We start from the raw sequence: 16,125 nt of genomic DNA on the forward strand, positions 1-16,125 counted from the left end.
TGGAATATTAGGACTAGCAGTTCCGATTTGGGAGATGTTTGTGTTGAAGAACAATATGGCTAATTTTAGTTCAGGGAGGGTTGATCTAAGGGCGTAGACCAGACAGATAGAAAGGAGAGTAGAAGCGAAGGTGACCAGTTGGGAGACTGAGTGGGAGAAGACTGGTCTCCAGCTAAGGCAGCACATGAAGTAACTTGTGAGGTAATGTTAGAGGCTGAGAATCATTCAGACCTGATAACTTATTTCATGACCTTGGAGAAGCTGGAGGGAACCAAGGAGAGGAGGAGGCAAGATGATTCCAGGGTCTCCAGCCAGGGAACGGAGTGAAGGGCAAACAGAGATGTCAGGAGGGCATGCCAGAACCACGAGCCAGCTTCTCAGCTTGGATTTAGATGCAGTGAGTTCATGGCCACGGAAATCCAGCCAAGAGCTGGAGGTGCCAACCTGGAGCTTGGGGGAGAGGTCCTGAAGGCACTGTGCAAGTGAGGGGTGAAGGAGTGAGGAGAGTGTACAAGAAAACCACAGGGTCCAGGACTGGCCGCCTTGTAGGAGGTGAGAAAAGGAGGCTGTGTGGAGGCCGAGAGGTCTGTGGGAGAAGTAGGAGGCCAAGAAACACAGTCTCGTGACTCCAAAGTCATGAGAAGCTTGAGAACGAGCAGGTGGTCATATCAAATGTTGCAGGGAGTCACAGAGATGGGACCACTGTGAGGCCTCTCCTTTCATGATGGTAAGACATGGGTGACCTTTAGCGAGGAGCTGGGACAGAAGCCAAAGCAGTGAGAGTGTGGCCGATGAGTGGGTGGCAAGGACACATTAGAGCAGGTGTGGATCACTTGGTCAAAAAGTTTACCACAAAGGGAAGGGGATACTAACACAGCAGTGCCAGGCGACACGTTCCCTTTGGCCTCAGAGGACAGGGCATGCAAGATGCCCTCTCTGTCTATCTGTGTCCCTCCAAGTCCAGTCCCTTTGTGGGACATCTCAGCCCTAAACCAGGGACGGACAGGAAGAAAGATACATTTGTACCACTTCCCAAGAATGGTCTTCCTGGAGGAGAAAGACTGATTTGCTTCATGGTCAGAGGAAGCTGGGGAGGCGTGCGGTAGCAGAGACAAGGGAGTGTTTACTTATTAAAGGGAGCTGAGGGGGGTTACTTTCTGCGGGGTCAAGAATCTGAAAAAAATCAAGGGCTGAGAAATTTGGGGGAAAATGTCACAGATCTTTGCTCCAAGTGAATGTCCCTCAGGCCAGTCATTAAAAATACCCTGGCTGCAACCCTGCTCTTTCCACGTAAGCCAAGAGCCAAACGGCTCTTTTCACCCACTGTCCCTGATACCATCTGGCCACACGTCAAGCAATTCAACTACTGTTCGTGTCCTCCCCTGAAACCGGAGAGCTGACGTTTATCTCCGGTAATCTGTCACTTTCCACCGCCCTCAGATGAGGCCCAGGCTATGTATAGCTGGGGGGTTGGCACATGATGTGTCCATGCAAGAGGCAGGCAAGGGAATGGAACAGCTATTTTATGAGATTCAAGTGAACATTGGGGCCTCTTGGGGCTGGACTGGGGGGCTTCTAAAAGAGCCTTGAGAGAAAGGGAGGCTGTTGATTGTTTTTATTGGCACTTTTGGGCTATCACCTTGGTCAAGGACGAGGAAAAGACCCAAAGGTCATTGCTATGTGTTCTTTCCACTCCACCACATTGAGAAGCAGTATAACAACAACAATAAAAAGAGCATCTATTGAGTGCTTGCTATATGCCAGAAACTGCTCCAACACCTTACATGAATTATCTTATCGAATCTTCACAAAACCCACATGAAGTAGAAGTTTGAGATGAGGAAATAGAGGCACAGAGAGGTTAACCAACTTGCCCAGAGCCACACAGCGTTTAAGTGACACAGCTGGGATTCCAACCCTGACACTCTGGCTCCAGGGCCCAAGCTTTCATCCAGTACATTACATTCCCTTCATCTGGGCCTCAGAGGGACCTGGGCCCGAATCCTGTCTCTGCCACTTATCAGGTATGAGACTCTGGACAGGTCACAACTTCTCTGATTTCAATTTTCTAATCTGAAAATACGAGATCTAATTCTTGCAGGAGTAACATGTATGCAAGTGCTTATGAATGTTTGTTCCCTATAAATTCACTATAGGGCAACCTCATTACCCAAGCCGGTGGTTCTTGAATCTGAGCCCGCGTCAGCATTACCTGGAGGGAAGCCTTGTAAAAACCCAGATTGCTGGGTCCAACCCAGGACTCCTAATTAGGCAGGCCTGGGATGGGACCTATGAGTGTGCGTGTCTGACAAGGTCTCAGGAGATGCTCATGCTGCGGGTCCTGGGTCCACACACTGAGAACCACCGCCTTACAACTGTCTCTAACATATAAACACAATCTCCCTGGGGAGCGTTTTGTAATGTCCAAAATGACTGACTGAGGGAGGCTGTTCCTGGAGTCCAGGGGTTTTTTTGTTTTCTGTTTTTCATACTAAAAATATTGCAATGGGATTTTGGGGGGAAAATGGATTTGACTGATATGGGGGTGAGGCCATGCCCTTTTCCAATTTTTTCTCAGCAGAGTTCTATTCCTGAGAGCCTGTGAAAATGCAGTCTGGTAGCCCAAATGCCGACACCCCTTGGTAACCCCCTTCCTGGGAAGAGTCCCACACATTATCCACCGCGTTCCTGCAGCCAGAGAGAGACTGTCTCTCTTCTAACGAGACTTTCCATAGGTTGGTGCACTTCCTCAGAAAAAAAAGAAAAAGAAAATCAGAGGGAAGGACGGAAGCTGCAGCTGGGAGAGCCCTTCTAAACGTAAAATGATGGCAGACAGGCCACTTTGCTGCATCTCCCCCATAGCGCACATTAAAAAGCAGAAGAGAAACCTGCTGCTGCTTGGCTGAACTTTACGAAATGTCTGACTAGTGTTTATTTTGATAACATCTGCTAATGACAACAAATGCCACATATAACTAACCTGAGAGTTAGTTTTCAATGTACTTTCACATACACAGTAAATTCGAGAATAGTCCTTTCCTGAGCACCAGACATGGGCCGTTCACTTTACACACACCCCTCTTTTCTCTTCAGAGGAACCCTGGGACAAGGGGTGGGTGGTCTCTAGTTTACAAAGGAAGGGGCTCAGCCTTGAGCAACTCAGTGACCTGCCCACTGTCTGGACAGTGTAAGGACTCAGACCCACGGGGTCTCCCTCCTAAGCGTGTGCTTCTTGCATTGCCGGGCCATGGTGCGGGCTGCTGTTTACGGGTTGTATTCACTCTTTCCTTTGGGTTCAGGAAATGCTCTCAGTTCCTTCACAGGGAAGCTGGGTGTGTGTGGCCAGGCTAAGGGATGGCTTGGCGTGCTGAGCCAGGGCAGTGTAAGGTAGAGGCAGGTGAGCGTGTGAAGGGGTATCTGCTGGCCCGTCTGCCTGCCCAGCACACGGCAGATGGTGAGGAGAGCTCTGCCTGGCTTGGGGCACCGGGCAGCAGGCGGGCACTCCTGGAACAGGCTCTCTGGGCACTGAGAAGCGGCTCTGGCCTGCCCAGCCCATCGCACGGCAAGATGGTGCTCTGGCCGTGTTCCTGCATGTCTTTCAAAACAGAAATGGCTTATCTGGATCAAACCACATTCAGTCTACAGAAGAGGGAACCTCAGAGGTTTCATTGTACAGATGCAGTACTTTTGGGGACTGGCTTTTTTGATGGAACAAGTCATTTTTTTTTTTGTAATACATCCTATTTTTATTTTTTTTAATTGTAGTAGAATTGATTTACAATGTTGTATTAGTTTCAAGTGTACAGCAAAGTGATTCAGCTATACAGGTATATGATATATAATATATATATATGATATATATATGATATATATGATATATATGATTATATGATATATAATATATATATAATATATGATATATAATATATATATATTATGTATATATATCCTTTTTCAGATTCTTTGGAACAAGTCATTTTAGATGCCAAGGCTGAGCTGATAGTTATGCAAAAATACTCCACACCAACCAGTGACGCTCAAACTGCAAGTGAGCAGGGCTGCTGCTTTTAAAGAAAACTCTTGTGATTCTGAAACAGATTTTGTTTGTTTCTATTTTACTGCTTTACACTACAATTATCCTTATAATGCTTTTATCACAGTGACTTTTGTGGTCTCTCATATCTCCGTTTAGAAATTTATAACTTTGGGAGGAGGTCTGCCTCAAGGATACGGTGACTAGATATCCTATTTGGGCTTGAATATTATCGAGGGCTTTTGTGGGTGGGAGGAGTGAGAAAAGAAGGTTCCAATGGTCTAAAAACTTCTGAATCAACACTGTATTTGCCATTTTGTAAAATCTCTATTTCGGTATTAATTCTGTGTATGGAAGAAAAAATTTAACTGTAATCAACTCAATCCACACTCTTACCATAGCACCTCTTGTCTTTTCGCCATCTCACCCCAGGCTCTAGTTTTATTACTGAGACGTGCAGAGCAAACACACGTCAAACAGTTCATTGGCACGTGGGCTCTAAGGAGAAGTGCAACTTATGAGTGAGCCTGGGCATTCATCTTCTGAGAGCACTGGCTCTACACGAGGATTTAGTCTCAAAGCCAAACCAAAATAAGCCTGACCTCATCTGAGTTTTCCGAGTGCAGCAGGTGCAAGTTTGGAGAATCCCATCTTTGGGCACTGAACAGTTGGAAGAAATACCTGAATCCTGTGTGTGTTGCTATTCTCTGCCCAGTGTTCCCCCATCATCCCATCTGTGGATTCACTTGCCTCCAAAAATTTCATTTTGCCTTCCTCTCTTGAGGTTTGGAAATGCAACCACTGGGACATTTGCCAGTGCTAAATAGGTATGAAGGCAGCATCAGCCTTAGAGAGCCCAGAGGTTTCTGCCCATACTGTGTATGTATTTTGGACTGAGAGTCCCGTGGTTAAAAAACAAAAAATCTGTTTTACCCATATTTCAGCAGGATTAAGCAGGGATGACAAACAGTTCCCTGAATCTGATAGATTCAGTTTAATTTTTCACATTTCCACTCAATTCTTTTTTAAAAATGGATTTAATTTTTAAAAGATATCAAGGAGAAATATATTTCCAATATAGGCAATGTATCTATAATTCCATGCTTTTTTCTTTTCTCTCCATCCATCCTCCTACCCACCCACCCAACATTTATTAAATACCAAGTAGGTGGTGCTAAGCATTAGTCCCTCTACTCACACCAGTCACTTCAGCTCAACACATAGTCCAGTTGTGAAATTAAACACTGCTTAAGTGTGGGTGAAAATCCAGAATTCAAACTAGAGACACTTGTCCTTTCGTAAGTTGGCACCGCTTACAAACAGAAAGCGATCCAATTCAGCAATCCCAGTTCCTTGGTGTAGTGGAAGGAACATGATGTTTGGAAACAAGTAGATGTGGGTTCAAATCCTGCTTCATGCTGTGCCATTTTATTGCTTTGTGACTTTGGGCAATTTCTACTCAACTCTATGGAATCATTTCTTTGTACATAATGTGAGAATACGTTGTAAGAATTCAACAGAATGACATATGCAAAGCACCCACATGGGACATGTTTTATGGTAAGTTCATAATAAGTGCCATTTCCCTACTCCTCCATCCCCTTCTGTTCATTTAACATTCATTCAGCAAACACCGCTGAGAGCCCACTGTGAATCAGACACTGATCTAGGTGCTGGAGTACAGCAATGCAGAGAACAAGGTCCTTGCCTCTGTGGGTTTCACACTCTACAGCAGTGTAGAACAATATGCACTATGTCAGCCAAGTGCTATGGAGAAGAATAAAGTAAGGTTGAAGGGATAAGGGGGGTGCTTGGAGAGTGCGATTTATAAAGGTGGTCAAGATAACTTCTTTCATGAGATGACACTTAAGCAGAGACCTAAAGGAAGTGAGTTCTCATCATCAACAAAAGAAGACCAACTCCTTAGTTACCAGGGACCATGTCGTCTGCATTTTCTAAGTAAGCAGTGCATGAGTATTTGACAAATAAATGAAAGAATGAATATTTCTCTTTGAGTGTTCACAAGACTTAGTTCCACGTTATAGAGCACTCACCAGCTTTCTCTGAGCAGCTTTCCCATACTTTTGTGTTAAACATGCTAACATGTTAGTATCCCATATTCATATACCCCCAGGGTTCTCAGATTTGTCATCTCTTTTGGAGAAAAGGGAAGTGTGCCATGGCAACCAAATAGACGCTTTTCCTCCCTTTCTGAAGGTAAATCCTGGACCCTGACCTAAGATTCTTAAGGCACCTTCTGATCTGGCCTTAGAAACCCCTGTAATTCCACTGGAAACCTCTCAAGGAGGGGGAGGCTTCCCATGGGCCCAGATCTTCCCTTTCTTAGGAGGTCCAAAGTATTAATCACTGACTGTGTGAGTGAGGGGACCGTGGGAGAAGACTGGGAGACCTGGCCGAGTCCCTAGAGCAGACCTGAATCCCTGCAGCCCCCAGACCAACTTCACGTCTCAGCAGTCCTCCAAATCAGAGGAATGCTGACAGGTCCATTGTCATTCAGGAGAGTCAACAGACCAAAGGTCAAGCAGGTGCAACATGATTATGGTCATCTGGAAAATTTCTCCAACCCAACAGACCAGTATAGTGCCTTGCAAACTTTAACATGCCTATGAATCACCTGTGGATCCTGTTTAAATGTAACAAACACCCTGGCTATACCATTGCCGCTGGTGTGGTCTGCCGTCCACATTTTGAGCATCAAGCCTCAAGTGGTCCACAAACTTGGCTGCACATTAGAATCACCCAGGGAGCTTTTAAAAACTGTAGCACCTGGATATCATCCCTTCCCCTATGACAAGTTAAATCAGTGCTTGGGGCGGCGGGGGGAAAGACCCAGGCATAGGTGTTTTTTTAAAACGCCATAGGTGAGTCCCACGTGCAGCCAAGGTTGAGAACTACTGCAACTGGCCAAGACCAAGGGCTACATTTCAAGTTACAGGTGAAGGGAATTAGCATTTGATAAGCACCAGCTGTATTTCAGGCACTCAGCAGTCTACATAGTTCCTAAATAGTAAACAACGTAACAAAGTAATAATACCTGACACTTGTACAGCTTCTTATAATCTTAAGAGAAATTTTTATTCACCTGCTTTCATTGAATTCTCTTAATTCACTGAGGTAGAAAGCACACAGTTGATTTTTTAGATGAGTAAAATGCGATGCATATTTGTGACTTGCCCAGGATCAAATAATAAATGAAAGAGAAATTCAGTTACTCTGACCCGCAGCTGTCTGTTTTGCCCAAGCACTGCAACCTCATCTGAAGTTGGATACACGAGGATGGCTGTGCACAAAAGTCATGTCGATGACACTGGGCATATGGCAGAGTCTAAAGAGGCTGCAGTCACCCCACCAAAGATTTCTCACTGATATATAGATTGATTAGGAAACTGAGATCTGAATAGAGAAGGGAGCTCAGTCTGTTGTGGGCCTTGGCAGACTGAGAGCAGCGGCATTAGGATACTTAGCAGAACCCAGAAGCCTGCATTGCACGGGATTCAGGTTCTTGGTTCTGCCATAGATGACGGAACCAGCCTCCTCCTCCCCTGTAGGGGCTAACGGATGATCTGTTCTGGAATCACTGTCTAAAAAGTATTGGGAAATAACCTGCTTACCAGCCCTGGACAATCAGTCATAACAATAACCCTCCCTGCTGGTGGACAGGCCATTTCCAATAATTTTTAGGTAGTGATCTTGCCATTTGATATCCAAGAGGGCTTGGGAGAGAGCCCCTGGGCAGGTCATGTGTGGGGATGGCAGTGGCTTTTTTGTGGTGAGTGAAGTGGGACTTCCGTAAGCAGGAAGAGAAGAAGGCCCTGCAGAGGGAATCCTCTGGGGAAGCATCAGAGGGGATGCAGAGGGGAAGCAGCCTCGGACCTCCTGAGAAACAACAGGTGCAGCCGGTCAACCTGGCGGGCAGCTACCGGGGTGATGTGGCTATTTCTGTGCCAGGACCCCAGGTTGCCTGCCAGCCCCAGGGACCAGTCACCCTAAACAAATCACGTGATATGTACTGTTCACAGTGTGGAAAGCATTGCTTGTTCACCATCTATTCAGTGACTCATTCATTCATGCTATGATTCCTGAGAGTCCCACTACGAGCCACAGATATTTGACGAATGAGTATTTCTATTCAAGGATTCATAGTACGTATTTTCATGTTCTGAAACACACACTAACTTGCCTGAGAAAAATCCCCTGTAGTTTTTCCTAATCCTGTAAATGTATATTGGTTACAGGTTGGTGTGTTTAGCTGCTCCCATAGGACATATATACACAGTGCACAGCCTCAGCTCTGGAGATGAATGTGATCAGAGTGTCCAGCGATTCCAACACTGAGGCCTCCTTTCTCCTTTCCCTCTAGAGATGTTTAAGTGGCCATGAAATCATTTCTACGTAAGCATGAAGCTCACTAGGAAAAGTTTTCCCCTTTTCCTTCCTTCTTTTTCAGGTTGGAATGCTGGTTTCCTAGAGGTGGAGTGGCGTAGAGGAAAGGAAATGGGCCTCGGCCTGGGGGATAAGATCTGTGTGAAGGTAGGAGGGGAAGAGGAAGAAGTAAATGGTTCCCCACACCTGGCCTAGGCATTTGGCAGGACCATGACACCATTTCCAGAGAGCTCAGGAACTCACAGTGTGGACACCATACTGCTGGGGTTCCTTCTGACATCAAGGCATCCTCTGTCACACGACCAGGCCATTCATTCAGTTGTGTTTTTGGCTCACAAGCAGTTTTTTGGCCCTTGTCCATAGGAACTTGATTCCATCTGTGTTTTTTTGTTTCTTTTTTTTTTTTTTTTAACTTCCCCCCTTACCAAGTTTGCTTTGAATTCAGTTGCCTTCAGGAAGCTTCCAATCTAGGGGGAGAACTCCAACATATGTCTCCAAGGAGAGAAAGAGTGAGTTAGAAGGAACCTGAAGGAAGTGGAAGAACTTCTTAAATGGATGGAGGCTGCAGTGTGACCGAAAATGCGGAAGGGGCCTAATTTAAGAACTGACGCTGATAATGTTGTTGAATCTATCAGACACAGGCTCCGTAAGCCTTGGCGATCAGAGGGAGAGGGTCTGTGATCAGGGAAAGTCACTCCACCTTTCTGGGCGTGGCTGGCTGTGAATAAGCAACATGGCATCACATCACCAGCCCTGAGCTCTCTGAAAGTGGCCTGGGGTCCTCAGTCTCTAAAGTGATGGGTCAGGCTGGGCTGTATCTAAAATCCCGACTGAAAGGGGGTGTGGGCTGAAAGGAGTCAGCATTTGTCCAGTACCTTCTGTGTGCCAGAAGCTGAGCTCTTGCCGTCCTGCCTCACTGAATCCTCACACCGTCTCCAGCATCTCACATCACAAGTAAGGAACCTGAACACAGACAGACTTCCTTGGGAATTAAACCCAGGTCTATCTGATTTGGAAGCCCATGTTAGAGCACATCACCTCTCAAGCATTTCAACCTGAGAGAGGTCAGTGATGTCGAATGTGGGAGGACTTTCTCTGGCAATATTTATAGAACATGATAGGCATAGCACTTGCACTGCAGTTTCAAGGCGAAGGTGGAAGCAGGCAACAAAGGAGCAAGGAAGAATCAAATTCAGTGCCCGTATCCTTCTCTTGTGTCTCTGAGTCCTGCAGTACTAACAGGATTCAGCCATTGTGGTATGACTACATTTCCTGACTTGGCCAAAGCTGAAGGAAATAGTATACAAAATTGCAACTTCCTTTATAATCTGAGTTGACACCTCAATAGAAAAAATGGGGAAAAGGCATAGAAAAATAAGAAAAAATGTAAATGGCAAATAATTTTATGAAAAAATCAGCCTAGCTAGAAATCAAAGAATGTCCGTTAAAACAACAATAAAAATATAAATAGACAAAGGTTTTTAAAACCCTGAAAATTGTGTCAGCATCCAGAAAGAGAGAAATTCTGTAATGGCCTATATGGGAAAAGAATCTAAAAAAGAGTGAATATATGTATATGTATAACTGATTCACTATGCTGTACACCTGAAACTAACACAACATTGTAAATCAACTATACTCCAATAAAAATTTTTTTAAAAATTCAAAGGAAAAAAAACAGAGAAATTATCTTAAAAATGTGTATGGTCATACAGTGGAATACTATGCCAGCATTAACATTGTTTGTCAAGAATTTAAAGCTATTTAGTGACATAGGAACACTCACAATATACTGAAACGAAATAAGCAGGAAACAAAACTATAAAAATGGTATAAACCTAATTGGAAAATGTGATTTTATGCATAGAAAAATAACTGGAAAGAACTCTATCAGAACATTAACCATGTTTAGTTCTGGGTGGCAGTTCTTGTTGCCTGTTTTGTCTTTTCCACATAGTCTAACATATCCTTACACGAGTGTGTTGTTACTTTGTGGATGAAATGCCCAACCAAGAATCAGGATTACCAGCTGTGTAAGTCACAACACTGCAAGGCCGTATGTATGACATGAGAGGTTCAGTAAAATCTAGATGGTTCTCAAGGTTCTTTTGAGCTCTAACACTTCACTCATTCATTCAACAAGCATTTACAGAACATCTGTATAGAGCTACATACAATGCACCAACACTGGGGTCCCCCAGAATTAGACCCCAACCAAATGCAAAGCAAAGTTTGAGTGTGATGCCTCCCGGTGCCATTTGACTTGCCCTTTTTCTGCCTAAGCTTTTAATGGCCTCATATTCTTCCCTTTCTCCTCTTCCCCTTATCAAACCCTGCTTTCAACACAAAACTCAAACTTGATCAGATGGAAGTGTAAATGAATAGCAATGTCTTAAAAGACGGCTTCTCCCAGAGAAGCTTGACTAAGTAGGGATAAAAATTTTACCTAAAGGAACAAGGCCCTCGTGGCCAAATTTTAGGAAAAAGCTAGTGGGGTGGGAAAAGATTTGGGAGCTATCAGAACCTTAGCTCTTGCGGTTCCCTCCCCGACCCTCGCTTATTTGTCTGGTAAATTCTACTCATTTTCACAAATCAATTCTTCCTTGTCATGTCTTCCACATCTCTCCCAGAGGGCGGGGTGCTTCCTCTTTCCTCTGCGCTCCCAGAGGACCTTATGTTGCCCTACTATTACAGTGACCCCGTTGCACTGTGGCTTTTCATTTGTATTGCACTGTAATTTCCACATCAGGCTATGAGCCACCTGAGTGCCTCACGTTCCCAGTATCCACAGCGTGCACCCCAAGGCCCAACCTAGAGTAAGTGACAGATGTATGACTAAATGATCTGCATTTCAAGGCCCCAAGTCAGGCAGTGACCTCCTTACCCCGTGGATGGGGCTGTTTCTGGGTGTTTCAACATCAGTCCTTACAGCAGCAGACGAAACATTGACCATAGTACCTTTGGATTTTTTTATCAGAATGGGATGGCCCTTATGTGACGAGTTATGAACTTCTAATTCCTAACCTTCTAACCCTTAGAAATTCCCCAGGGTTTTCAACCTGAGGATGGCAACTCATCACCGGAGAGGGAAATCAATTTAATAGGTTGGGATTAGTATTTTTTTTTTAATGAAATACAATAGAAGAATAGAAAAGAACAATAAAATAGAAGACAAAAGTATTTTAAATCCAAGTATTCCCCAAATAATCATGTGTTGTCCTATGAAACTTTTGTTTCACCTGAGTATGTGTCTGTACACATTAGGTCACAGTGAGTTATGATAAAAAACATGGACAGCCACCTTCCCCGGGGGGGGTGGTGGTGGGATGAATTGGGAGATTGGGATTGACATATATACACTAATATGTACAAAATAGATAACTAATAAGAACCAGCTGTATAAAAAATAAATAAAATAAAATTCAAAAATCCCCAAAAAAAAAAAAAGAAGAAAGAAAGCCACCTTCCCAAACTATTGGGAGGGAAGGAGCCCGCCCCCTTCCTGTGCTGTCTGCCCAGGGCTGAGATTTCACTGTCTCCTCCCCTCCTTCTATCCCAAACGGACACGGCTCTGGGATGGGCAGGATATTTTCCTTAGTGTAGGTTTGGAGTCCAGGGAATTAAGAGGGCAAAATAGGCTTTTCTGACCACAAAGAAAATTTAAAGTTTCACATCTACCCTCTCTTATCAGTCATGGGATTCCTGGAACCAGTTTTGTCCTGGATGCTGAGGAACAGCCTGCACCTGACAGGTATCTCAACAAAGACCCACCCCTCCCCTCCCCGACCCACACGGAGGGAGCCCTACCTCCCCCAGGGTTTGGACATTTGCATAAGCAGTGCCTCTGGGGCTCTGTGCCTCTCAGCCCTGTTGGTGATACAGCTGGCATCATCAGGCCCAGGCCCACAGGCTGAGTGCTCTATTTAAGGAAGACTCTTGAAATAATACTGAACAGGGTATCCACCAACTCCTTGTACATTGTCTCATTTGATTCCAGCAGTAACGCAGTACAGGGGCTGGGCTAAAACTGCCTTCACCTGCATGAGTAGAGTAATCTTGGGCAACTTAGCCTCTCTGTGCCTCAGTTTCCCCATCTGTCAAAGGGGGATAGTAACTGTATCTACAACAGAGAAGTACCGTAAAGATCAAACCAGCTACCACATACAATCCCTGCACACAGGAAGCATTCAATAAATGTTGATTATTATTATTTAATCATCTCATAAGCCTGTATGATAGTTATTATTTTTTTCAGATTTATAGATAAGAAAATGAGGCTCAGAGAAATTAAGTAACCTGCCCTATGTCATGTGTCCAGTAGAGGCAAAGCCAGAATATAAATCAGGAACTCCTGACTCCAAGTTCTGTGATCTCTTTCCCTTAGCGATTTAGGAGTCTGTGGGGCATCAGACTACCTCCTGTGCTGAACTCCCCCCTTGTCAGTCTCTGCCGGGCACTCTTGGATCAAAGGTGGCTGGAAGGATGGCGAGTCCAGGGCAAAGCTCCTTCTCAGGATTTTCCTTGGGAGTACAGAATTCATCTTTGGGGGAGACAGATTCTTGGGGGAGTTTGTGTGTGTGTGTGTGTGTGTGTGTGTGCGCGTGTGTGTTAATATAAAAGGGAATCAGAAATGGGGTCACTGCTTGCACTGGCATTCTTTCTGAGTTCTAGGCTAAGTGGCCAGTGATGAGCATATATGGTAGAATACTTATGCCTTCAATTAACTTTTCATAAATATGTCTCTATAATTGAGTAGGGCAGTTTGAGATGGAGATAATCATGTGAGTGAGGGTTTCATGGGCTGGACAGCAGCTGTGCTGTATGTCCCGGTTTTTCCCAGCCTGTAATTTTCCCGTATATATAGTACAAAGACCTGATAACGGTCCCTGCTTTTTCCTCACTTGTAACCCACAAAGGTTTTTTGTCCACCAGAGCTCTCTGTAATGACCACACTGCCATATATAAATCCTCTGAAAATAGATATGTGTATGATGATCGGGAGACACAGGATTCTGCAATACTTTTTTAATTATCAAAGATATTTTGATGTGTTTGGGGTGGTTTTCCTGGATTTTATTACAGCCAATTTTTTTTTGAGAATTAAAATGCACATGGGTTTTACATGGCAATTCTGTTCATCAGAGTCTTTGATTACAAAGTATGCCAGTTATGTCTCAATAACACTGGGAAAAAAAGAAAGAAAATAAGGCATCTGATTGAGCTGAACTTTCTGGCTGTGCCGGTTAATAAACTGCTGTAGTTCTCCAGTAGTCCTTTTCACAGATTTGTGCCTGGGCTGAGCGGGACCTGGGGACTGATAAGGGATCTTGGTGCCTATTAGAATTCTTGGCACTCACAGGTGTTCCTGAGTGTAAGCGATCTGAAACTGTCCAGGAGGAACTGTGGGAGGAGCTCCTGGGGCATTCACACAGGATTAGAGAACGGGTCCCAGCGCCAGGTTTACAGACAGGCCATGTAATGCAGATGAAATAAGAACTGACTTCAGCATCTTCCCTGAACTCACACCAAGAACTTTCTGAGAAAAAGAAATATTCCCATTAATGAACGCGCAGCTAAAATCTTCCCACATCTACACTGTGCGATGTTGACTAAAACCAAGTCACAAGAGAGGCTCATCGCTTAGTGATACTCCCCGTCTGACCCACGAGGACAGGCAAGGTCAAATGACTCCTGCTTCATCAGGATCATGGGGAGACTTAACGGAACAAGGAGTAGGAAATAAGCACGCCGAATGAAACCTGCAAATAACCCTGAATTTCATTTCAGTCAGGCTTTTTAACGATAGCTTTAACATTCCCTGAGGAAAAGAGTAGCTGGAACTATTGCCCTTGAGAAATCAAGAGGACCATCAGATGACAGACTTTACATCTTTACAGACTATTATGCACCATGCAGCACATTCAATTGTCCCATCTTAGGAGTCTGGACCCACCCCTGTTTTTCACACATCCCAGCTTTGCAACAAGTATATCTTCAGATTTGCCTGAGACTGAAATGGGGCAAGACTTCAGGATACATTCTCAGCGCCCTCAGGTCCTCACATGCCGACCACTGGCCAGCTCCCGCTCCCTTGGACCACGTGGTCTGGGGGCCCCCCACTCACCTCCAGCACAATTTCTTTCAGTTGGAACTGTTTCTGCGCGGCTTTATCTGAAGACACGGGCTCATGGTAGTAGAGGCAGAGCAAGTCGTATTTCTTCAAAACCTGCTTGAAATTCTTCTCGGTTAGACTGACCACGCGGTCCTTGCCGTCATAGGTGGGGAAGTTCAGCCCCTCCTCTGCCCTGCAGGAGGACAGCAGGTAGACCGCCATCACAAACAGGTGGGTTCTCTTCATCTGGGCGAAGTTTTGTTTTTCTTTCCCAGAAACACCGTGTGTAGGAAAGAGGCTGGTGCCTTAGAAGACTTGCTGGGAGCAGTGGGGAGCAGAGAGGCCGATCTCGTCTCTCTCCTTGGCCCTTCCTGGGCCCGAGAACCCCTTCTTCACCTCCTCCGGCTGCTGACTGTAATCGTGGGCTTGGGACAAAGCGTGCAGAGGCTCACACCCATGCGTGTGTAGAACCAGAGCCAGGCTAGGCGGCCCAGCCCCAGATACCTCGCATAGCTCTGCCCAGCCCCTGTCTCATCAGGAACTCCATTTTTAGGATGCAGTTGTTTCAGGCTAAAAATAAATCATGCAATGAATTAAAAAGTTAGATATGGCACTGTTGAGGGATTCGCTGATACAGTTTGTCAGGCCGGCGGAGGAGGAGGTGGGAGGGAGACGGGGGAACGTGTGCACATGAAATGAGGAGGGCGGGAAGGTCAGAGGAGAGAAATTCACTCAGAGGGAGGAGGAGAAAAGGAGAGGAGAGAGACGTGGCGCTTGGATGCCACTCAGGATGTGCACAGGGCCACTCAGACGCTATTGAATCGGTCTATTACCCCCGGGAACTATTTCAGTCTGTCCCTGCCCGGCAGGCTGTTCATCCCTTACCTACTCACTGCTGACCTGGGGACCAGCCGGACCCCCAGGTGGACTTGACGTTCTGCACCTGCCTTTCCCTGGCTGCCCGTTGCGCCGTGTCCCCGTGGCTGGGCGAGGGATGTAGGGTCACCCTTTCTCCACGGAAAGCGCTCCAGGAGCCCAGCCCGCCCGGGGTCACATTTCCTCTCCTTCTGCCCCTGCTCACAGCTGAACGCCGCTGACACCAGGAGATCCTGCCCTGCTCTAAAATCAAATAAAATAAAAGTTCAACAGTCTTCCTCAGAAACCCTCTTAGGCTTTTCGCTATCATCCCCGTCATCTTTCTTTTTTAACATGAACCCCCAATGTATCATTTTTCCCCCTTTCCTCTTCATTAGAGACAGACTGATGTAGAGAGTCCAGGAGCCGGACAGATCTGAGTTCAAATCCGTGCTCTGCCTCTTAATGGCTGAATAGACTTTGGAGGGTCACTCACCCTCTCTGACTCTCAATCTCCCTCCCCCACCCCCGACGCCCACCATGTAAAATGGGGATAATTACGACTACATTGTAAGGCTTGGAACACAGAGATGGGAAGCCATGGTACAAAGCAGTTACCCAAACACGGCAGCTATTATAGTTAATTCATTCTTCCTGGAGATGGTGGAACATAGGTTATTATAATAATTACTTCTCAGTTTCTAATAGTAATGGTTTGTGA

General features: G+C 45.5%; 1 protein-coding gene across 1 annotated transcript in view; it reads right to left on the reverse strand.

Annotated features, from left to right (window-relative positions):
• CASQ2 (calsequestrin 2) overlaps positions 1 to 14,810 on the reverse strand; it is a 62,993-nt gene extending 48,183 nt beyond the window's left edge. Inside the window, exon 1 of the mRNA XM_068538150.1 lies at positions 14,562 to 14,810. Coding sequence (XP_068394251.1) covers positions 14,562 to 14,795 — 234 coding nt within the window. The 5' untranslated portion in view covers positions 14,796 to 14,810. The remainder of the gene's footprint in view (positions 1 to 14,561) is intronic.
• Between the last annotated feature and the right edge of the window lie 1,315 nt (positions 14,811 to 16,125).

The sequence above is a fragment of the Eschrichtius robustus genome, chromosome 3 (assembly GCF_028021215.1).
Source record: "Eschrichtius robustus isolate mEscRob2 chromosome 3, mEscRob2.pri, whole genome shotgun sequence".
NCBI classification, from domain to species: domain Eukaryota; kingdom Metazoa; phylum Chordata; class Mammalia; order Artiodactyla; family Eschrichtiidae; genus Eschrichtius; species Eschrichtius robustus.